The 23,749-nt window shown below is 44.3% G+C and overlaps 1 protein-coding gene across 7 annotated transcripts in view; it reads right to left on the reverse strand.

Annotated features, from left to right (window-relative positions):
* Nucleotides 1-23,749, reverse strand: part of DENND4A (DENN domain containing 4A) — a 208,592-nt gene that overhangs the window by 70,586 nt on the left and 114,257 nt on the right. For 5 of the 7 annotated variants that reach the window (XM_069766368.1, XM_069766373.1, XM_069766369.1 and 2 more), the window contains exons 5-14: nucleotides 21,503-21,672; nucleotides 20,502-20,743; nucleotides 19,502-19,568; nucleotides 17,760-17,818; nucleotides 15,836-15,980; nucleotides 13,016-13,191; nucleotides 12,193-12,293; nucleotides 6,825-7,043; nucleotides 6,159-6,304; nucleotides 5,196-5,234 (exon numbers count right to left, since the gene is read on the reverse strand). In XM_069766368.1, coding sequence (XP_069622469.1) covers nucleotides 5,196-5,234; nucleotides 6,159-6,304; nucleotides 6,825-7,043; nucleotides 12,193-12,293; nucleotides 13,016-13,191; nucleotides 15,836-15,980; nucleotides 17,760-17,818; nucleotides 19,502-19,568; nucleotides 20,502-20,743; nucleotides 21,503-21,672 — 1,364 coding nt within the window. The remainder of the gene's footprint in view (nucleotides 1-5,195; nucleotides 5,235-6,158; nucleotides 6,305-6,824; nucleotides 7,044-12,192; nucleotides 12,294-13,015; nucleotides 13,192-15,835; nucleotides 15,981-17,759; nucleotides 17,819-19,501; nucleotides 19,569-20,501; nucleotides 20,744-21,502; nucleotides 21,673-23,749) is intronic. The other 2 variants (XM_069766372.1, XM_069766371.1) reach the window with 1 other exon arrangement.

Raw genomic sequence — 23,749 nt, forward strand, 5'->3', positions numbered from 1 at the left:
GCCAAGTACAGTATATACAGCATATGTAGTAGTACATCTGCAATAATCTGGGGTGAAATATACACAACATGCAGCATGGGGTCACGAAATGTGCCATATGTGCAAATGTTTACAATAATTATGCAAAAATAAGCAAAACATACAAAATGAACAAATATATTAAATATCCAAAGTGTGCAGAACATAGGATATCACTACCAATGATGAAATACTACTGTGTACAAAATAGGTGTTGTTCCCATTAATAGATTCTTATTATTACGGCATTTCCATTATGCGCAAACACAGTCGTACTTCAATATTATATACAGTTACTAACAATAGGGAAAATGTTCCGTAAATTCTTTCAATTATTCCTTCATTTCTATAAAAATGATTAATAATCAGTAATGGAGCACAATATCTTCCCTGAGATTCGGACCCATAGGTACCTTGTATTCACATTAAATATCCACCAAGCATTCGCGTCTTTTCATAGCCTCCGTGTTTCCCCGTCTATTGCTGATGGTACTTGTTCAATAGTGTAAACTCTTATTCCTCAAGTATCGCCATGATGTTTTCCAATAAAATGTTTTGACATTTTGTATAATTATTGTAAAAAACGTGTATCTGGCACATTGTGTGACCCTACGCTGCATGTTCTGTATGTTTCACCCCAGACTATTGCAGATGTACTACATATGCTGTATACACTGTACTTGGCAATGTGCTATTTGCTTTTGTCAGTTTATTACTTGTTCTGTTCACAATGCACGTGATGAGGTCAATTTGATTAATTGATAATTAACCCCTTTACCCCCGAGGGTAGTTTGCACGTTAATGACCGGGCCAATTTTTACAATTCTGACCAGTGTCCCTTTATGAGGTTATAACTCTGGAACGCTTCAACGGATCCTGGTGATCCTGACAATGTTTTCTCATGACATATTGTACTTCATGATAATGTTAACATTTCATTGATATGACTTGAGTTTCTTTGTGAAAAAAATGACGGACCACGTTGGAAAGGTGTTAAGCATCATATACGAAGAACAGATACTGCTTTATATAAGTCTTCACCCTTTACATTGTATGATAACAGTTCAGGTCTCATTCTGACTTGTGTATAAATTCAATGAGCACAATGAGAAGAAGAAAAAAAAAAAAAAAAAAATCACATTACACTCGCACCAATGTTATTCAATGAGGGAGTGCAGATCTGAGTATTTTTTCTCAGCTGTATTCGGCATGGGTGTGAGGGAAAAAATAAAAAATAAATCAGCATGCCATACAGTATAACATTTGATTTTTACGAATGTATTACAATTCTGAAACATGAAGCTGGAAACTGTAAATGGTCCTGTGAAAGATTAATAGCTGCTGAGTAGTGATGAGCGAATATACTCGTTACTCGAGATTTCCCAAGCACGCTCGGGGGTCCTCTGAGTATTTTTTAGTGCTCGGAGATTTAGTTTTTCTTGCCGCAGCTGAATGATTTACATCTGTTAGCCAGCCTGAGTACATGTGGGGGTTACCTGGTTACTAGGAAACCCCCACATGTACTTATGCTGGCTAACAGATGTAAATCATTCAGCTGCGGCAAGAAAAACTAAATCTCCGAGCACTAAAAAATACTCAGAGGACCCCCGAGCGTGCTTGGGAAATCTCGAGTAACGAGTATATTCGCTCATCACCACTGCTGAGTAAAAAAAAAAAAAAATCGAATAAGTATTGAATATGGATGACAAGTGAGAAAGAAGTATCACACTCTCCTGGATGAGAACGGGACCAATTATTTATACACTAGATGGCAGCCCGATTCTAAAGAATCGGGAGTCTAGAATCCATATATACTTTATTCAAATGTAAGAATAATACAATTAATAAATAATAGTAAGAAAGAACAAAAATAATAGGCAGTATATGGAGAAAACACCAAACAAAAGTTCAAAATTGGTGTGAAAATGTCACTGAACCACTTCACAACTAAATATATATAGTTTTGGTAAATGGTATTATCATTTTTTTGACGAAATTCGGCAGGAGCTTGAAGAGCAACGTCACTGGGCCCGCCTCCACGCAGTAGAAACTTGCTGTGAGGTAAAAATTCAAAAATCACACCAAAATGGCGGGCGGAGTGTGTCACAGTACGGCACGTTTCTGATTGGTCGCTCGCAGCAGGCGGCAACCAATCAGACACTGGACACTGTTGACGTCACTTATCTCCGGACATTAGCTCCGGACATTAGCTCCGGACATTAGCTCCGCACATTAGCTCCGCACATTAGCTCCGCACATTAGCTCCGCACATTAGCTCCGGACAAAGCCACGGAAGTTGGCACAAATTGCAGGAAGTAGTATTCTAGGCAATTATATATTAGACAAGTGGAAATGAGGCGTAAGGGTTTCACTACCTGAAACGCGTTGTTTTATCCATTACCACTGCATTTTAAACTTACAGACGGAAATGTTTTCAACTCGCATCAATAAAGAAAAGATTTGGAATTTCCGTGGAGCTGGATTACTTTCTTTCTTACAATTACCCACATCTAAGGCACAGACGCCTCCTCTGCTCCGGATTTCTAATAGTGCAAGCGGGTGAGCTGGTCTCCATTCTTTTCCTACAGTACATTATCTAATATATAATTGCCTAGAATACTACTTCCTGCAATTTGTGCCAACTTCCGTGGCTTTGTCCGGAGCTAATGTCCGGAGCTAATGTCCGGAGCTAATGTCCGGAGATTAATTGCCTAGAATACTACTTCCTGCAATTTGTGCCAACTTCCGAGGCTTTGTCTGGAGCCAATGTCCGGAGCTAATGTGCGGAGCTAATGTCCGGAGCTAATGTCCGGAGCTAATGTCCGGAGCTAATGTCCGGAGATAATGTCCGGAGATAATGTCCGGAGATAATGTCCGGAGATAAGTGACGTCAACAGTGTCCACTGTCTGATTGGTTGCCGCCTGCTGCGAGCGACCAATCAGAAACGTGCCGTACTGTGACACACTCCGCCCGCCATTTTGGTGTGATTTTTGAATTTTTACCTCACAGCAAGTTTCTACTGCGTGGAGACGGGCCCACTGACGTTGCTCTTCAAGCTCCTGCCGAATTTCGTCAAAAAAATGATAATACCATTTACCAAAACTATATATATTTAGTTGTGAAGTGGTTCAGTGCCATTTTCACACCAATTTTGAACTTTTGTTTGGTGTTTTCTCCATATACTGCCTATTATTTTTGTTCTTTCTTACTATTATTTATTAATTGTATTATTCTTACATTTGAATAAATAAAGTATATATGGATTCTAGACTCCCGATTCTTTAGAATCGGGCTGCCATCTAGTTATAGAATAATCTTATATAGTAAGTTTTTGGATAGTAAAACAATATTTCTCTGCTTTGATCATGTGTTGCATTTGTCAATGATGTCAGTGGCTGCTGAAATGCACAAATGGGGAGTGTAACGAGTTGGGGAGCAATTACAGTCTTGTAGTATTACAGCACTAAAAGTAACAGGCCAACTACAATCCAAATATGATTGAATGGCCATGTTCACACGTTCAGTATTTGGTCAGGATTTTACATCAGTATTTGTAGGCCAAAACCAGGAGTGGAACAATCAGAGGAAAAGTATAATAGAAACATATGCACCACTTCTGTATTTATCACCCACTCCTGGTTTTGGCTACAAATATGGATGTAAAATACTGACCAAATACTGATAGTGTCCTTACTGTGCTCATTCTGTGCACATACAATGTCATCTGTTTACACAGGACGATGTGCTGCCGATAATTATATTTAAGCTAAATCATTGCATCTGATGAACAACATATTTGATGGATAATTTCCGGCCTGTTTACACGGGTCGATATTTGGGAACAAATATTCCTATAAACACTTATTCCCTGATTTTTGGCCAAAGGTCTAAAGGCCTTAAGCCAGTAGTAAAAATTAAAACCAAGCACATGCTGCAGTAATGGAGATCCTAGAAATCTGCTTTATTATAGTGACAGCGTACGGAAGCGGTTACTGTAATGAGCAAAACATGAAATAAAAGATACGAGCACTTATTCCATGAAGCGGCTGTGAAATGCAGACAGGAGCCGAGCGATGGAGCCTTGGAGCCTAGGTGCTGATCTACAGAATGTCAGCTTCTGTGTACTCATTAACATGATCTGTAGGAATGAATTACACTGACCTACATTTGATGGGAGCTAAATCTAAGCCATCATCACATGAATATTCGATTAACGACAGCTAAACTAGAACCACCACCTTTAAAATGTGAAAAACACACCATCTCTAGACTAAAAGCTTTAAAGCAGATCTGTCACAATATTAGCTGCATACATTATTAAACAGCTCAAAGACCTGAAGAGGCTGATGTGCTTACTACAGCAGAATTTTTGTATAATCTTTTATGAATATTTTCAGCTTTTACAATAGAAGTCTATGAGAATTACAGAGCGAGCCGGGTAATAAAATGAGCATGCTATGAGTCAAGCTCTTCAGCTTAAAATCGTCCTTTTTATAAAGGGTGGAAAACTTTTAAATAAATCATTCTACAGCCATTCTTACATGAATTTTCAAAGTAAGTTCATTAGCCTCATTAGGGCGAAAATCTATATAGCATTCACTTGGCAGTGTGTAATCTGGTGACGGAGCCTCTTTTAGGGTATGTGCACACGTAGAGAGCTCCTCTGCCATTTTTCCTGCGGATTTATCGCGTTTTCTATTGCGGATTCCGCTGCGGTTTTACATCTGCAGTTTCCTATTGGAGCAGGTGTAAAAACGCTGCGGATTCCGCACAAAGAATTGACATGCGCGTTTTCTTGCGCAGCATGGGCACAGCGGTTTTGGTTTCCCATAGGTTTACATTGTATTGTAAACTCATGGGAAACTGCTGCAGATCCGCAGCTGCGGAAACTGCTGCGGATTCCGCAGCTGTGGAAACGCTGCGAATCCGCAGCAAAACGCGCAACGTGTGCACATACCCTTAAAGTCCTGATTTGCCCTGATGAGAACCATTTTAAAACTGGAACCTATCAGGAGAACAGTAGTCTTGTGACAAGTTTTTTGCAACTTCTAAGCAGCCATCGTCTCTATCAGTGTCTGTAACAATACATTTAACATGGGGCTCTGCAATACATTTACAGGATAATGAATTGAGCACCAGTAAGGGTCTCTGACAATGGACCCCTGACACCACTTACCTTGGCGCCTTTTTCTGCACCATTCCTTTCTGAGAACAGCTTGTTAATGAAAGAGCAAAGCAGTAAAGTATCAGAAGGTGAAGTATCAGCTGAACATTACAGCTTGCAAACAGATAACATGGATTTGTAGGCACATGTAAGGTTTTGCGGTCATTGTGGTATAATCCCAGAATTGTTCAGGGTTGAAAACACAAACGTTAGAACATGTTCAAAAATGTGGCTGCTCTTTACAGCTGGATTATTTTTCTATCAACGTCAATTAATAAGCTTCAGGTATAAAATATTAGTTTAAAAAAATGGCAGAGATCTGAAAAGGCAAACAACAATGATAGATTTTTTTTAAATACCATACAGCACACTGTATGGGGTTCAGTAAATCCATGGATAGTGGGTACCACCCACCCACCCACCCACCCACCCACAAAAACCTGCAATGAAACGCTCCTCGTGTCACCTCCACAGTAAACTGTATGCAGGAGGACGAGGGTGAACACTTACAGCAAAGTGTAATATTAACCTACAGGAAGAAATGGTAAATCAATCCACATAATAATGAGACTTTATTCTGGAGACAGGTAGGGTTCCCAGGGGTCTGACCCCCACTGATTTGTCCAAGCAAAATGCTCTCCAACATGGTGGTGCCCCCTTTAGGGGTGTATGTACCCTGTGTATGCAGGGTCCAATGTTGATATGGTGAATGCATCGGGAAAGCTCCCAGGACCTTCCAAGTCACCCAACAGACTCCGAGAAGTCAGGCATCTGTTTGTGTACATTTTTTTTCTAATAGTACTATGCTATTCCCTAAAGCGACATCCAGAGGAAAAAAAAAAGGAAAAAACAAAAACAACTTTGTCTGGCATTGGGAAATTCTCCAGATATAAACCTTCAATTTAGCAGAGTTAAAAGACCCTTATTACGGCTTTAAGAGAACACCAGGGGGAACAGAATTTACAATGTACCCACCTTCTCGACACAGTCATCAAAGAAGGCCAAACTGGCGTCCTTATCACTAACAAAGGAGCACTCCTCGATGAACCGGATGAACATCTGCGTTTTAGTCATCATGTTGTAGAACTTGTGGTGGGAGCGATCTCGACTTTTTAAAAAACCTAATAAAGAAGAGAACAGAGAGCATTGTTATACTCCTCAGATAGGAGTCGTTTTAAACATTTAATGAACCCCGCCATACAACCCAAAAAAGAAAAACTGTATTTTCTCATTTATAAAAATATGTTTGATAAAGGGAACCTGTCTGTATGTTTTTACATATGGAAGTAGTGGTATGACTAGGCGCTCGTCCACAAATAACTTTTTTTTTTTAAGCGATCGGATGGATATTCCAGTCTAAAAGCCACATGCAAATTAAGTGCACTGGGATGTGTCGATGCACTTGCTCTGCTTCCTCCAAGTTATGGCTATCTATGGGAAAAGCTGGCGACCGAGAATATAGCTGCTTCTGCCAATCTAAAAGCAGTTGGTCTCCTTTATCCCTCTCCTAAGCATCAAGCCTGGTTTAGAGGACATGCCTGAGAGAGGTGGGAGTAGATCCATGCACTAATGTACCCAGAAACCTAATGTTGACTGCATACTTCACACAAAAAGAGGAAAAAAGTACTATTGTGTTGTTACCTTGGAGCTCAAAAAGGGAGCTGGCATCGGTGGCGGTCTCAGAGGGCGCCTGTGTGATTGGTCGAAGGTAGGCTCTGTAGCCCTTCAGAATGGATGCCATGAAGCACAGGAAGGCTTCCTGAATCTCCATGTCCAGCTGGTGGAGTTTTTTTCCGGCATTAAAGTCACAGTCGTTCAAAGCCAGCTCCAGCAGTGCATCGTCTCTAGGTCTTTGCTGTACTAAAGGAAAAATGGAAATGCATTGATCCACTGGATATAAATAAAAATCTATATACTATAAACATTACTGAGTCAAGAAGTCCACTGAAGAAAGGACATATGTTTAACCATTAGTGACGGAGACAATTTTGACCTTAATGACCAAGCCAAATTTTTTTAAATCTGACCACTCTCACATTATGTGGTATTCTGAGATTGTTTTTTCTTGACATATTGTACTTCCTGATAGTGGCAGATTCTAGTCGATGTAATTTGCGTTTATTTATGAAAATATAAAAAATTTGAAATTTTGCCATTTTTAAACTTTAAATTTTTATGCCCTTAAATCAGAGTCATGTCACACAAAATAGTTAAAGGGGAAGCGGTCACCCCAAAATTGGCCTATAAACTAAGGTCACCGGCATCAGGGGCTTATCTGCAGCTTTCTGTAATGCTGTAGATATGCCCCCGATGTAACCTGAAAGATGAGAAAAACATGTTATATTATACTCATCCAGGGGCAGTCCCGTCCGATGGGCGTCGCGGTTGGCACCTCCCATCTTCATACGATGACGTCCTCTTCTTTTCTTCCTGCCGCGGCTCCGGCGTATTTTGTCTGCCCTGTTGAGGGCAAAGTACTGCAGTGCACAGGCGCTGGGCCTCTCTGACCTTTCCAGACACCTGCGAACTGCAGTACTTTACTCTGCTCTCAAAAGGGAAGATAAAGTACGCCTGTGCTGGAGCCACAGTAGGAAGACAAGAAGAGGACGTCATCTTAAGAAGATGGGAGGCGCTGGACCCGGACCGCGACTCCCATCGGACCAGAACCGCAGCGGGACCGCCCCTGGATGAGTATAATATAACCTGTTTTTCTTATCTTTCAGGTTACATCGGGGGCTTATCTACAGCATTACAGAATGCTATAGATAAGCCCCCTGATACCGGTGGCCTTCGCTTATAGGCCATTTTTGGGGTGACAGATTCCCATTAATAAATAACATTTCCCACATGTCTACTTCACCACAGCACATTTTTAAGAAACAATTTTTTTTTTGTTAGGAAGTTAGTAGGGTTAAAAGTTGACCAGTGATTTCTCAATTTTCCAACAAAATTTACAAAACCATTTTTTTAGGCACCACCTCACATTTAAAGTGACTTTGAGGGGCCTATGTGACAGAAGAAACCCAAAAGTGACACCATCCTAAACACTGCACCCCCAAAGTCCTGAAGATCACATTCATAAGTTTATTAACCTTTCATGCTCTTTACGGGAATTAACGAAATATGGAAGGAAAAATTGAACATTTAACTTTTTTTTTTTTTCACACAAAAATGTTGCTTTAGCTCCCCAATTTTTTTTACTTTTACAAGGGTAACAGGAGAAAATAGACCCGAAATCTTTTGTGCACTTTCTCCTGAGCATGCAGATACCCCATATATTGGAGAAAACTAATACTTGGGCACACGGCAGAACTTGGAAGGGAAGTAGCACCGTTTGATAACAAAAACGGCTGGAATTAATAGCGGACACCATGCCACGTTTGGAGAGCCCCTAATGTGTCTTAAAGTGAAAACCCCCCACAAGGGACCCCATTTTGGAAACTCCAGGAGTATTTTGGAGAATCCAGGAGTATAGTGAGGATTTTTAACCCAAAGGTACTACACAGAATTTGATAACATTAGGTTGTCATATTGAATATGTCGTCAATAGTGTTAAGAGAAAGTGCTCGCTACTCCAGTTTGCATCGGGGGCTCCGCTATGCACCAAGTATCGCAGGAGCTCGAGCGACCCCGATGCAAACTGTTGGTGGAGGGCCGGGGACGGAGTTGGAGGGACAGGGAATGGTGGAGGTCCCGGGGGGCTTTGGGACCTCATTACTTTCTCCTCTAACATGTATATCATGTCAGAAGAGAGAAATGTTTTCAATAGTGGGCACACTTGTTTTTTTCGTGATTGCCTTTATCTATCATCAGATGTGTTTGTCAGCAGCTTACGTCGCAGAGTTAAGCGTGTGTATGGGGAGGTCAGGGGAGATAGCTAAGTCAGTATATTGAAAACCATATTTTCTGCCAGAGTGCGGTTCACCAAAAAAAAGTACCATCACAAGGGACAGTCTTTTTCAATAGGTATGTTGAAAGAAACTGCAGCATCCACGGTTCTCTCTATTTTGGATGAGACTCACCTTTTCAAGACTACTATGGGTGCGTGTGAAAAAAAAAAAAAAAAAAATTGATCCCATATGGATCTCCAGTATTGTATCCATATAAGGAACAGTTTAGGGTCTTTGTATTAACTGGCAATTTTATTAACTGCTCATGTATCATGTATGTTAACTGAACTCCTCGTGTTCTCTCCTTCTACTAACCTACCTTTGCCCGACATTGTCATCTCCGTGTGCGGTTCCACCATTACTCCAAAGCAACATGCCCGCTGCCTTGGGGTCATCCTTGATTCTGACCTTTCATTCACCCCCTACATCCGATCACTGGCTCGCTCTTCTTACCTGCATCTCAAAAACATTTCTAGAATTCGCCCTTTTCTTACTTTCAACTCTGCAAAAACTCTGACTGTTTCACTTATTCATTCTCGTCTGGACTATTGTAACTCTCTACTAATCGGCCTCCCTCTTACCAAACTTTCCCCGCTCCAATCTGTCCTGAATGCTGCTGCCAGGATCATATTCCTCACCAACCGTTACACCGATGCCTCTACCTTGTGCCAGTCATTACACTGGCTACCCATCCACTCCAGAATCCAGTACAAAACTACTACCCTCATCCACAAAGCACTCCATGGCTCAGCACCACCCTACATCTCCTCTCTGGTCTCAGTCTACCACCCTACCCGTGCCCTCCGCTCCACTAATGACCTCAGGTTAGCATCCTCAATAATCAGAACCTCCCACTCCCGTCTCCAAGACTTTACACGTGCTGCGCCGATTCTTTGGAATGCACTACCTAGGTTAATACGATTAATCCCCAATCCCCACAGTTTTAAGCGTGCCCTAAAAACTCATTTGTTCAGACTGGCCTACCGCCTCAATGCATTAACCTAATGATCCCTGTGTGGCCTATTTATAAAAAAAAAAAAAAAAAACAGGTTCCTCGCATTATGTTCTCATTCACTTTATGCAGTTAATAGCCCTCTGTGTCTATACTGCTACATACTTAGGCAGTTAACTGGTTCATGCAGCTTTACATGAACACCCGAGCCTTACACTATAGCTGGTCCGAATAACTAAAGCAATTGTTACCATCCACCTCTCGTGTCTCCCCTTTTCCTCATAGTTTGTAAGCTTGCGAGCAGGGCCCTCACTCCTCCTGGTATCTGTTTTGAACTGTATTTCGGTTATGCTGTAATGTCTATTGTCTGTACAATTCCCCTCTATAATTTGTAAAGCGCTGCGGAATATGTTGGCGCTATATAAATAAAAATTATTATTATTATTATTATTATGTATCAAAACAACTGCTAGTGGTATAAAGTAACAGGAGGAATACTCACATTACCAATACCCCAGCGCTTCTGTGCCAGTGTGTCAGTGAGTGACAGGGGATTGGCATTGTTAAGTTATGCCAGGGTCAGCTGCTTACAAACACCCTAGATGGTGGCCCGATTCTAACGCATCAGGTATTCTAGAATATGTATGCAGTTTATTTATGAAGTTTTCAGAATAATGCAATTTATACACAGGATTCGGCCGGCCACGACCAATTAGCGAAGCGTGGTTCAAATTCCGCGCCAATTCGCAGCCGGAATGCGCCTGTCGTAGATTGTTCGCGGCCAGGCGTGACCAATCAGTGAAGCCAGGGCCTGCTCCAGGTTTTTGAGGGCCTCGGGCGAAAGAGTCTCAGTGGGCCCCCCTCTTTAACACATACCAGGATTCATAATGCACAGATACAGCAGAGAAATATACCACAGCCAAGTAGTGTATAACACAGCCCACATAGCAGATTGCCCAGCCACATAGCAGATTGCCCAGCCACATAGCAGATTGCCCAGCCACGTAGTATATTGCCCAGCCACGTAGTATATTGCCCAGCCACGTAGTATATTGCCCAGCCACGTAGTATATTGCCCAGCCACGTAGTATATTGCCCAGCCAAGTAGTACATAGCACAGACACGTAGTATATTGCCCAGCCACGCAATATATTGCACAGCCACTTAGTATATTGCACAGCCATGTAATATATTCCACAGCCACGTAGTATATAGCACAGAGACGTAGTATATAACACTGCCCATGCAGTATATAACCCAGGCCACGTAGTATAGAGCACAGCAATGTAGTATATTGCCCAGCCACGTAATATATACCACAGCCACGTAGTATATAGCACAGCCCACATAGTATATAGCACAGAGATGTAGTATATAACACAGCCCATGCAGTATATAGCAATGCGGGCACCATATCCCTGTTAAGAAAAGAATTGACATAAAAACTAATTATATACTCACCCTCCGTCGGCCCCCCGGATCCAACCCAGGCGTTTGCCGATGCTCCTCACGACGCTCCGGTCCCAAGAGTGCATTGCCGTCTCGCGAGATGATGACGTAGCGGTCTCGCGAGACCGCTACAACTTCATCTCGCGAGATCGCAATGCATGGACCGGTCACCGGAGCGTCGCGAGGAGTAGGAAAGGCCAGGGCTGGATCCGGGGTCCGACGGAGGGCGAATATATAATGGTTTTTTTATTATTTTTAACATTAGATCTTTTTTTACTATTGATGCTGCATAGCCAGCATCAATAGTAAAAAGTTGGTCACACAGGGTTAATAGCAGCGTTAACGGAGTGTGTTACACCGCGGCATAACGCGGTCCGTTAACGCTGCCATTAACCCTGTGTGAGCGCTGACTGGAGGGGAGTATGGAGCGGGTACTGACTGCAGGGGAGTAGGGAGTGGCCATTTTGCCGCCGGACTGTGCCCGTCGCAAAACAGCCACGACCAATCAGCGACTTGGGATTTCCGTGATAGACAGACGGAAGTGACCCTTAGACAATTATATAGTAGATGTGAGGGTACTGGGCAAAAACCTAACTAATGGCTAATGGGGGAAAGGAGCAGACAGCTGCAGATCCCCAATATATAGCATACCAGCCTGCATACATGCATTTTAGGGGCAAAGCCGCACACTGCAGGGGCAACATTATTACCCACTTACACTCTGCCAGCTGCTGATACAAGTTGCTGAGCGTATTCAGGAGATTCTTGCAGGCCTTTTTGGGAAGGTTCTTCCAGCTGACGTTCCTCTTACACTCCATTCTGTGAAATCAGAGATACAATTACAATCAATTGTTATTCCCAATTCATTAATCATCTATGTGATCGAGCTGAGAAACAAACATTGCATACATCTAGTCATTTATAACCGATTGTGATTGATTTAACAAGCGGCAAATCTATGTAAATCATAAGTAAGATGGTAACCATCCAAGTGCAGATGCAGATGCGTGTCACAGCAGGATGAGTGACACAAAATCTGGACTTGGCACAAGTGACAACTCCAGATGAGAAGTCTAGAATCACTGATGGTCTACACATGCATTACTGCAGATTTAGGATTCAAGGCGACATTTTACATCACATTTGAATAAGTTTTACAGGCTTCCAGTTTTTTTTGCATTGGGCACTTAGCCAAAAAAGGCCAGAAATATACATTACACAGCATAGTTGGGGGCATTTGTATTTGTAAATTACGTTTTTTATGCAGCGACGCAGCTCGCAGACCACGTCCAATGATGCGATCTTCCTATATAATTACTGCAGATTTGTAGGTACAATGTGTGCAGTATCATTTATTCAGCTTTGATGGTTTCTGAATTATAAAACTGAAGCCTCTAATTATCACATTGGCTGCCCCTGACCGGAACAGGTCGAATTGGTGATCCATCAGTCTATATGTAGGTTATAGGCTTGAATGTATTTAAGGAAAGTAACAATCCCTTTTATTGTGGCGCAGCAAGTTCTGATGCAGGAAAACTTACTGAGAGATGGTGTTGGTATCTAGGTCAACACAGCTCACATCCGGAGGGGGCTCATACAAATCAAAGTAGCGAGAATCAATTCCCACGATGAAAGGACATGGGGCACTCAGCACGTCCGCCAGAGCCAAAGGGCAAAGAGGAATATATGGGCACGGCCAGTGGAAGGGGAAAATCATCTGTGGGAACAGAAAAATGAAAGAGAAATGATTTCTGTTATTGGGTTTGTTAGATCACAGTGTTACCTTTTGCATCAATGAGACAAGGATTCCATAAACGGCACAAAATCATAGTCCTCCTTGGTTTGTTTTGGAGCCTAAGTGCTCGTACAAAGCCTTTATTCTGTAATCTATAATATGCATCTGCAATATTTCCTCCTTCAGTCCTCCAATCTGCATGTTCAGATGTCTCCTAATTTTTATGGTCAGCTTTAGGATAGGGCAACGTGTCGTGTGCATCTAATAATTGCAAATGTCTCATCACAAGGAGTCCGTACCACTGGAGAAAAAAAAACACACAAACTTGGGTGCAGGTTCCAAGTAGCTTTTCCCCCATGGGCTTCAATGTAAGGCACGTAGCTGCACCCAGCACGTGACAGGTCTATGATGGGACTTTTTTTTTTTACAGCTAAAGCGCAGCTCTACAATCGTAGGTCCACAATTCATACGTCTTAGACTTGCTGATACGATCTGTCACCCTCGCTTTATGCAGATCTCCTATGATATGGTACCCTGTTTTGAATAGGACATGCATGGAGGATGGATTAATAATGCAGGGATGTGGCACAAGGCAGGGGTGTACTTATATTATGGGCACAAAGTGGAATCTGGGTTAGCAAAACACACTTATATGCTAGAATCAGAAGGTATCATATAGACAGCTTTACATGTCATCATTCCCTGCCATAGAGACTATCTCTGCCCATATCTAAAGACAAGGAAATACATTACTTAGAGGCCTACATGCACATCAGACAGATATCAGCCGAACGATTATTCACCGACAGCACTCTCACCCTACTACCCCATATACATAGGCCTCTACAAAGAGGAAGAACACTTGAACTCTAGCGCCACCTACTGGCTTTGCACTGAAAAGGGGCAAACACCTCTATACATGGTTGCAAAATGAGTATCGTTAAAAGGGTCGGTATTGGCCATTAGTATTGCTACATTTAATAAGTGGTGCTAGAGGTCTAGTCCTCTTCCTCTGTTTGAATAATTACATTTCCAGAGAAGCATATTATGGCCAATAAGTCTCCTTTCCCTGGCTTGGCACTCGCCAGAAGGAGAAGAGTGCCCCCTTAGACCTCCCAAATACAGGAATACTCCGCGCAGACCACTGTTCCCTGGTTCTCTATGACAGAGCCACTGCCAGAGGAGCCTTATCTCAGGGGAGAACAAAAGGATCGGCCAAAGGACATCATGAGTCTGGAGGTCCCCATAAATAATAGATTGCTGGTCAGTCCCACTTGCGTCGGTGGGTTTAACTTACTTTAGTGTAAAGTGTATGGGCGCCAGGCAGATTGGAAAACTTCCAGCTTTTTGGGCAAGGTGTAGCAGAAAATAAAGCTAAAGTGGATAAAAATAAAATCCTCCAACACTCGATGTATTCCGTGCAGATGAACACTAACCGTTCCCAGGCACATCACAGCGTCACACACTTGCAGGCTTTAAGCAATGGCTATCAGTCTGGCTGTAATTTACAAGAACTCTGGGCAATGTGCTCTTGCATGAGAAGTAGGACGGTTAGGCCGTGATAAGCTCCTCCGCCATATGCCCCATTCTCGCACACTTTACAGGCTGGCTCGGGAATCCTGCATTTGGATTCGGGCCAGTAACGAGGGCCTGCGAGCAGCCAGGTAATGTGACGGAAATGAGGCCATGGAGCAGCTCCATCTGCTTCTAACGTTACCATGCAGCCGCTGCAAGAAATACCTATGGGACCAGGAGCTGCGCAGTCTAAGTATACTGGCGGAAGGTGCGAGAACAACCAGCTGGAACACAATCAATATGGAAGGCAGAGCAAAGCTATAGCACAATCACATGACAAAGGATCCGTGGAAACCTTCCCCTCTGCATCAATATCCTCCACTTGGAGAAGTGTTAAATGATGGCCGCTTCCATGGGAGCCCGTCATCACAAATGAGGCCATATATATATATGTGTGTATGTATATTGTTTTTAAATAAGTGTCATCATATGTCTAACTAGCAGGTCAGAAATGGAAAATAAAACTGAGTAATGTTGTGCTCCTGAGAGTCCTGGTGACACTTCCCGCTCCGATTTCCATCAGGTGCAGTGTTGTCATTAGATCTTGTGAGAATGTTAATCACCAAATACATGGTCAAGAGAGGCCTGGATGTCTTCCTGGAGCAGAACAATATTGTATCATACAATTATTAGGTTCTGTAGAAGGACGTAGATCTGGGGATTTATTATGATGGAATATAGGCTGAACTGGATGGACAAATGTCTTTTTTCGGCCTTACTAACTATGTTATGTTACTATGTTATGTTACATGGGATGACCCTAAATATACACACGCCGGCTACTAGTCAGGAAGATACTGACGTGTTTGCGTATTCACACAAAGTCCCCATGACAACACTGCTCGTGATAGAAGTCAGTAGGGGAAATGTTGCCACCATGAGCTCCCAAGAACACAGCCTTAGGCTTCAGACCAGCCGTTTTCTTCTTGACAACCAGCTACCCAGAAATAACTTGGGATAAAATGGATCAACTCATTTGACTTCTTACAAATAAATATACATTAAAAAAATGATAAAAACTGAATTTTTCTGAATAATAAAAGCCACTTACCGAGACCAAAGCCTCAGTGACACTGGTGAGGACAGACGGCCGTAGGGAGTGGATGAGGATCTTGTGTTCTGTGACTGCAAAGACCAAGAGAGTCACCGCGTTCTCGGGTCCCAAATTCTGCAGTAAAGTAGAGAACTTCCCTCCGCTGCCAAAACAAAGATACAAGAAAGCACAATGTATAACAGCACCACAGAGGCGGATGGAGTAAGCATGCCCCCCATAGTGTCACGTGTGCAGACATTGGGGAACATTCATCAGTACTGTCCAATTCCATAAACAGTGCAAATGTTCACCAGACACTGGATAAATCTGTCACATTTCAAGACTATGCTGTATAATTTTACACTGCTTTTTTGTTGTGCCAGAAATGTTTGCCACAATTATGGCCCATTATTTCACCTTGACTATGCCTTCTACCAGCAAGACATGCCCTTTTCAATGAGGCCATGCCATCTCGACCCGCATGGTGCAGAAATGGGGTGCAGGTCAGGAAAGAGGGTTTTCTTTTGGCACAAATTACACAAAAACTCTGACACATTATGTAAGATGACCAGACTGATATAACTAGAATCACTGCTATTTCAAGGCTTAGGAGTCCAGTGGGCGGAGCATACACATCTGTCAGTAGGACCACCTACCAACTACATTTTCTCCCATAGCTGCATATAAATCTGTTCCCCTCCTCTATGACATGCTGCCCATAGGTTGAACCACTAGCGTAATGTTACAGGTTCCCTCTGATACCCCAAAACTTGTATTTCCGACCTTTCACTTTCATCAACAATCAGAAAAGATTTGCAGGACTCTGATTCATCGGCCATGTCAGGAGTCCATGGTTGCTAAAACAAGTCCGTGCAGATCTTCTGATCTTCTCTACCTGTTGGAATCCCTATGCCTCTTCTGATCAGTAGACCTGGAGTGACGTCACCATTATGGCCAGGGCTGTGGAGTCGGAGCCCATTTTGGTGGAGTCGGAGCCGGTGTCATGGAAATTGAGGAGTCGGAGTCAGAGTTGGAGTCGGAGGTTTGGCTTACCGACTCCACAGGTCTGATGATGGCATGACACATGATGTTATGCCGAGCCTACTAATCAGAAGAAGCACCAAGGATGTCAGCAGGTAGGAGGAGGCTTGCAGGTTTGGGTTCCATGGCCACAGACTACCAGCATGGCCGCTGTACCAGGGAGTTGCAAATCTTTTTGCTCAACTCGTTAATAATATTAGAGGGCTCTGCTGCATTTTCCATGTGAACCATTGATTCACACGGACATATAAGTGCGGAGGAAAGTCACCTGTTTTGTTCTTTTCCCTGCTGAGTATTTGCAGGATGTTCAACCCTGGTTAAAGTCCAGTCTACGCTACCATACTAAATTTGTTTAAGATCCATTAACAATCCAGGATGTCAGAATTCTGGGACACCAATGAGTTAGCAAAATACAATTAATGGGACCAGGAACGAAATCAACAAGGGTCACTCCGGCTAACTGAGTAATTAAATGGCTGCTGTAGTCTGCTAGTGAAGGTCGTGGGACCCTGCCAGCAATGACAAGCTTCCAGAACAATAAAAAGATAATTGTTCAGCACTAATTAATTTTACAGTAATTAAATGTAAATGTTGCTGCTATTATGCAGCCGTCTTTTCAATGTCTCGCTGGTGCACTAATGAACGCCAGGCTGGTCGTAGTGCGGTGTCCCGTGACACCCTGCAAGGAGAGAGACGTCGCACTGCGGGGAAAGACAGGTTGCTAAAGTAACCAAAGCCCAACTGCGCCGGGAGCTTACAAACATGTCCGTCACATGACAGCACCCATCAGATGCAATTAGCTTTACTGGTGCAGCATTATACAAGGCTTATCCGCAGGAAGCTGGCGATCTACGGGTGCACCTGTAAGGGTCGGCGCTGGCACAGAATCGTGTGTACTTGCCTCAGTGGGAGCGGTGAGGACACAGGCTGGCTCAGTATCAGGGTGTCGTGCGGGGACAGCTATTCGAAAAGACAGCAAATTGTGTTTGGTCAGCAGAGCGAAAGGGCTGGATTTACATGAGAGGAGAAACATACAGGGCAAGCAGCATAATAAACGCTTATTAGTATAATTATCATTGCAACATCATCAAGTCCAGCAAAAACCAATCAGAGGAGTAACGCAGAAATCATGAATAATGCATCACACAGCGACTGATTGCTCCGGTCTCTAGGACTCATTCTTATCTTGATCAGAGATGACATATGACTAGACTAAGCCATCACTTGAGTGGTATTGGCCATTCTTCTGGGACCACCGCTAATCCCGAGGTTGTAAAGAAGCAGCGCTGCATCGCCTACCATCAGCCCTCGGCTGTGCAAACACTGCAGACAACCTCCGGAACTGCAATGGGAGACACCGCAAGTCCCAGCACAGCGGGTTCGTTACACAGTCACTGCCCAATACCTGGTGCTAAGGATGAGCGGCCGGACATCCCATTTCATCTATTCCTAGCTGACAGAGTCAAGAAACCGTGTCAGTTCCTTCAAGCATAAGAAAAAACGGATCTGATAAAAAAAAAAGATGGATGACACTTAGAAACCGACAACACGTGTGTGTACCTGTCCTTACAGCAGGAAAGGGCACAAACACGGACCGGGGTCACACCAGGAAACGTACACCTTGGCCTCTGTACAGGCTCTTCATATGTATAGCCAACAATATTACATGGACCTGGCCACAGACATCAGGTTTCTATTGGTGAATCCCTCTGATCCACTATCGATGGAATATCTATGGGGGCTGTTAGCATGTCCGTTATGCGATCCCTGCATGTGCTGCGGCTGTCAAACAGAAACAAGACATGCAGCTAGGGGGTCTCGAACATAATTTTTGAGGACGCCGAAGTCACTGTTAGAACCCGAGCATGCTCATATAAGGCTAGGTTCACATTGCGTTAGCGTATGCGCTAAACGGACTGCACTAACGGACTGCGTTAATGCAATTGCCAAAAAGGGATCGCGTTATGCGATCGCGCTAGCGCAGATGCTCTATCTGCGCTAGCGGGAAGGGACCCAAAAACGCTACATACAGCGTTCGAGGGTCCGTCACAAAATAACGGTACATCACTAACGCATGCCAATAATGGCATGCGTTAGCAATGCGCTACATAATTGCGGTCAATGGGTGCGCTAACGGATCCGTTACATAGCGTTAGTGCAGTTATGTAACGGATTCCGTCAGCGGACACCCACTAACGCAATGTGAACCCAGCCTAACACCTTATCCGAGCACGTTTGCTCATCACTAAATGTGTATTTTCACTCACCGTTTCCTAGATTAATAATGGCAATGTATCAGTAAAAATCAGATGTTATATGGATGTTCAGTATGGGATCTGAAGCATTGGAATTCTTGAAAAACAATAGTACATGCTGCAATGTTTTTCACACGGACACTTGGTCAATGTGAAAACAATTCATCCGACCAGCACTATATTGGTCAGTCGGACAAATACTGGGACAGCGCTTGTCCGTATTATACGCTTGTCTGAACGAGACCCAAGCCCTATCACGCCTGTGCAATGGGACATTTATGGAGAATCCGTCAGAGATGGGATAACCCCTTTTATTCTGCAAGCACAGAAACTGTGGGATCGATTCCCTAATGTTTAAGGTCGTGTAACAATATAACCGCACACTTACCTGGACCAATATTCTTGGCCTTTGTGGAGAAGGGAATGGGACTTTATGCATGAAGTTGGAGATGTGTCTGGACGAAGGAAGATAAAAAGGAAAATGAAGTGACTAATGTGAAATATACACTACAATCAAAAGCACACACAAAAAAAAAGAAATTTAGCAAGAATTATTTATTGAACAAAAGGATTATAGTGAATTAAATATATTATCGTCAGGAAAAAGTCACCCTCAGAAAATCCTGGTCTCCGGGCAGTATACCATAGAAAACAAAGCGGTTTACGCACTATCCCCAGGTCCACCACTGCTCCCAGTGTCTTCTATTGGCTGCAGCGCTGCCGCTCATCACCAGCAATCACTGAGCTCGGTGGCTCTGCCCACGTAGGATGAATGCTCCACTCATAGCCTCTGGGCTCACTGACCGGCTGCAGCCAATAACAGAAACTGGGAGTAGCGCCGGACCCAGGGAGGGTGAGTTAAGTACATTTTGTTTGTTTGTTTAAGAAAAACCTGCAACCAGGATTTCTAAAAGAGGACAACCCCTTTAACAAAGAAAGTGTGATAGTGGATGCGCAGCGTGCGTACAGTAAGGCTACGTTCAGATTAGCGTTTCCCGACGCTGCGTCGGGAAACGCAGCGGCGACGCACGCGTCATGCGCCCCTATGTTTTACATGGGGGACGCATGCGTTTTTCTTGTTGCGTTTTCCGACACGTGCGTCGTTTTTGACGCTAGCGTCGGACGCAAGAAAACGCAACAAGTTGCATTTTTCTTGCGTCCGATTTCGTCAAAAAAACGACGCACGCGTCGCAAAACGCAGCGTTTTTGCGTGCGTTTGCACGCGTTTTTTCGTGCGTCGCGTCGCCGACGCAGCGGCGCGCAACGCTAATCTGAACGTAGCCTCAGAGTGTGACACTGGGCGTCCGGCTGCTCAGGACAGCGTGCATTCATGTGAGCGGATGGAACAAGACAACGGCAGTAAATTATTCACAGTAAGGATTACTTACTTCTCTATCGGGAGCACATGAGGTCCAGAGATGGAATAGCGATAGAGGAAAGTGAGAAATTTCTTAAACGCATCGAAGAAAGGCCAGTGAGACAGGAGGCAGATGCACTTGCTGACATGGATGCTGCGGGAGGCGTCCATCCAGCCCTCTGCGTTGTTGGCCTGTCCTAATTGGACTTTTTGCTTTTCGGTCAACTGCTCGTGACCACATGGCTCGTAGAACTGTATGGCCGCACCGTACACCTAAAGGTAATGCAGGTTATAAAACGCATCAGAAAGAAGGACTAAAGGTAAAATAACAGGAGTATATATAGGTTGGACACAGCTGTAATATGGCCAAATACAGAGTCCGTGCTACAGAGGCAATCCCCGGACCCCACAAGGACTCGTATTACAGCCATGTTATACAGGTAGAAAAAAACCTGGTATACCACATATCAGTGCAGAATTGGTTCACAGCGCTTTACATATGGAAGCAGTGGGAAGGCTATTGAAGTGCTCACCCCCCAATAAAAATTATAACATTTTTGAAAAGAACAGAGTCGCCATTTGTGAGAAATCCAGAATCAATGCGTATGCAAATCAGACAGGAAGTGCATTGTGGGCGTCTCCCTATAGTTGGAAATAAGTCACAGCTCTGACACGCCTCCAGTGCACCTCCCACCTTATTTGCATACGGCTTCTATGCTGGATTTCTCATAACTGGTACATCGGATCTTTTGAAGACAAAAAAAAAAAAAGGTATTTTTACGGGAGGACAAATCCCACAACAGACATAGCACTGCTTACATATGTAAAAGATGCTGACAGTTGACTTTATTTTACTACATGGAGACAATAACGCCCGGATACACCTATATACAAAAGCAAAGGGCACAGCAAAAGCTCCAGCTATATCCCAGAGCCCACTATAAAGGCATTAAGGAATGAGAAAGGATATGCTGCGAGTCAGCACAATATACAGGTAAGTGCCGTTACTCGTGAAGTCCCAATGTCTTGTACCTTTGCTGCAGATGCGCCAGTCAGAACAAAGGTAGAAAAAACTGGCAGCGGATAGTTACTGTTGGACGGCCAGCATTCAATGGTCGCCCCCATGGGCAAGCAGAAGAGGGGCACCGACTCCGGCAAAGGAAACGACTCATAATCCTCTTCTGGATATCTGCAGATTAACCCTGCACAAAGGAAAACACTCAGATTATCGATGCAGAATCTCGGCGTTACCACGCTCACAACAACCAGCATGTACATAGACCATTGTGGTGGGAAAGGGACGATCTGCTGATGGCAACCCTCAACCTATTGTCTCCTTCCCCAACATCCTGTCCTCTCCCCGCTGTACCAGTCTGTCATTGTTAGTTTGCTTACTGTAAAGGTACCGTTACACTAAACGATTTACCAACGATCACGACCAGCGATACGACCTGGCCGTGATCGTTGGTAAGTCCTTGTGTGGTTGCTGGAGAGCTGTTGCACAGACAGCTCTCCAGCGACCAACGATGCCGCGGTCCCCGGGTAACCAGGGTAAACATCGGGTTACTAAGAGCAGGGCCACGCTTAGTAACCCAATGTTTACGCTGGTTACCAGCGTAAAAGTAAAAAAAAAAAAAACAGTAAATACTCACATTCCTGTCACGTCCCCCAGCGTCAGCTTCCCTGCACTGTGTAAGCGCCGGCCGTAAAGCAGAGCGGTGACGTCACGTCCGGCAGCGGTGCAGACTCAGCGATGCAGTCAATACCAGACATTGGCAGCAGCGGTGCGGACTCAGAGCTGCAGTCAATACAGACACTGGCAGCAGCGGTGCAGACTCAGCGATGCAATCAATACAGACACTGGCAGCAGCGGTGCAGACTCAGCGATGCAGTCAATACAGACACTGGCAGCAGCGGTGCAGACTCAGCGATGCAGTCAATACAGACACTGGCAGCAGCGGTGCAGACTCAGCGATGCAATCAATACAGACACTGGCAGCAGCGGTGCAGACTCAGCGATGCAGTCAATACAGACACTGGCAGCAGCGGTGCAGACTCAGCGATGCAGTCAATACAGACACTGGCAGCAGCGGTGCAGACTCAGCGATGCAATCAATACAGACACTGGCAGCAGCGGTGCAGACTCAGCGATGCAGTCAATACAGACACTGGCAGCAGCGGTGCAGACTCAGCGATGAAGTCAATACAGACACTGGCAGCAGCGGTGCAGACTCAGCGATGCAGTCAATACAGACACTGGCAGCAGCGGTGCAGACTCAGCGATGAAGTCAATACAGACACTGGCAGCAGCGGTACAGACTCAGCGATGCAATCAATACAGACACTGGCAGCAGCGGTGCAGACTCAGCGATACAGTCAATACAGACACTGGCAGCAGCGGTACAGACTCAGCGATGAAGTCAATACAGACACTGGCAGCAGCGGTGCAGAATCAGCGATGCAGTCAATACAGACACTGGCAGCAGCGGTGCAGACTCAGCGATGAAGTCAATACAGACACTGGCAGCAGCGGTACAGACTCAGCGATGCAATCAATACAGACACTGGCAGCAGCGGTGCAGACTCAGCGATACAGTCAATACCAGGCACTGGCAGCAGAGGCGCAGACTCAGCGAAGCAATCAATACAGACACTGGCAGCAGCGGTGCAGACTCAGCGCTGCAGTCAATACCAGACATTGGCAGCAGCGGTGCAGACTCAGCGATGCACTCAATACTAGACATTGGCAGCAGTGGTGCAGACTCAGCGATGCAGTCAATACAGACACTGGCAGCAGCGGTGCAGACTCAGCGATGCAGTCAATACAGACACTGGCAGCAGCGGTGCAGACTCAGCAATGAAGTCAATACCAGACATTGGCAGCAGCGGTGCAGACTCAGCGATGAAGTCAATACCAGACATTGGCAGCAGTGGTGCAGACTCAGTGATGCAGTCAATACCACACACTGGCAGCAGCGGTGGTAACTCGGCCCTAAGTAAAGCATTGTCTTGGAAAAAAAAAAAAAAAACAATCTGCAGCTGGGGAAAAGGGATTTCTGAAACTGGAAATTCCCTTTAACACAAATGTATAAAACTTAAAAACGTCTGACTGCAGTTCAAGATATGAGTAATTCAATATACTGTCTAAGAGGAAATCACAATAAATCCTATATAAATCAAGGTTATAATGGAGGTAAAGTGAAATTACAGCCTGGTATGTCAGGAGCCGTCCGGGGTGATAAGTGGAGAACCCGCAGCGTCCTGCGGATGATTACCCTC

This window comes from Ranitomeya imitator, chromosome 4, assembly GCF_032444005.1.
Source record: "Ranitomeya imitator isolate aRanImi1 chromosome 4, aRanImi1.pri, whole genome shotgun sequence".
Lineage (NCBI taxonomy): Eukaryota > Metazoa > Chordata > Amphibia > Anura > Dendrobatidae > Ranitomeya > Ranitomeya imitator.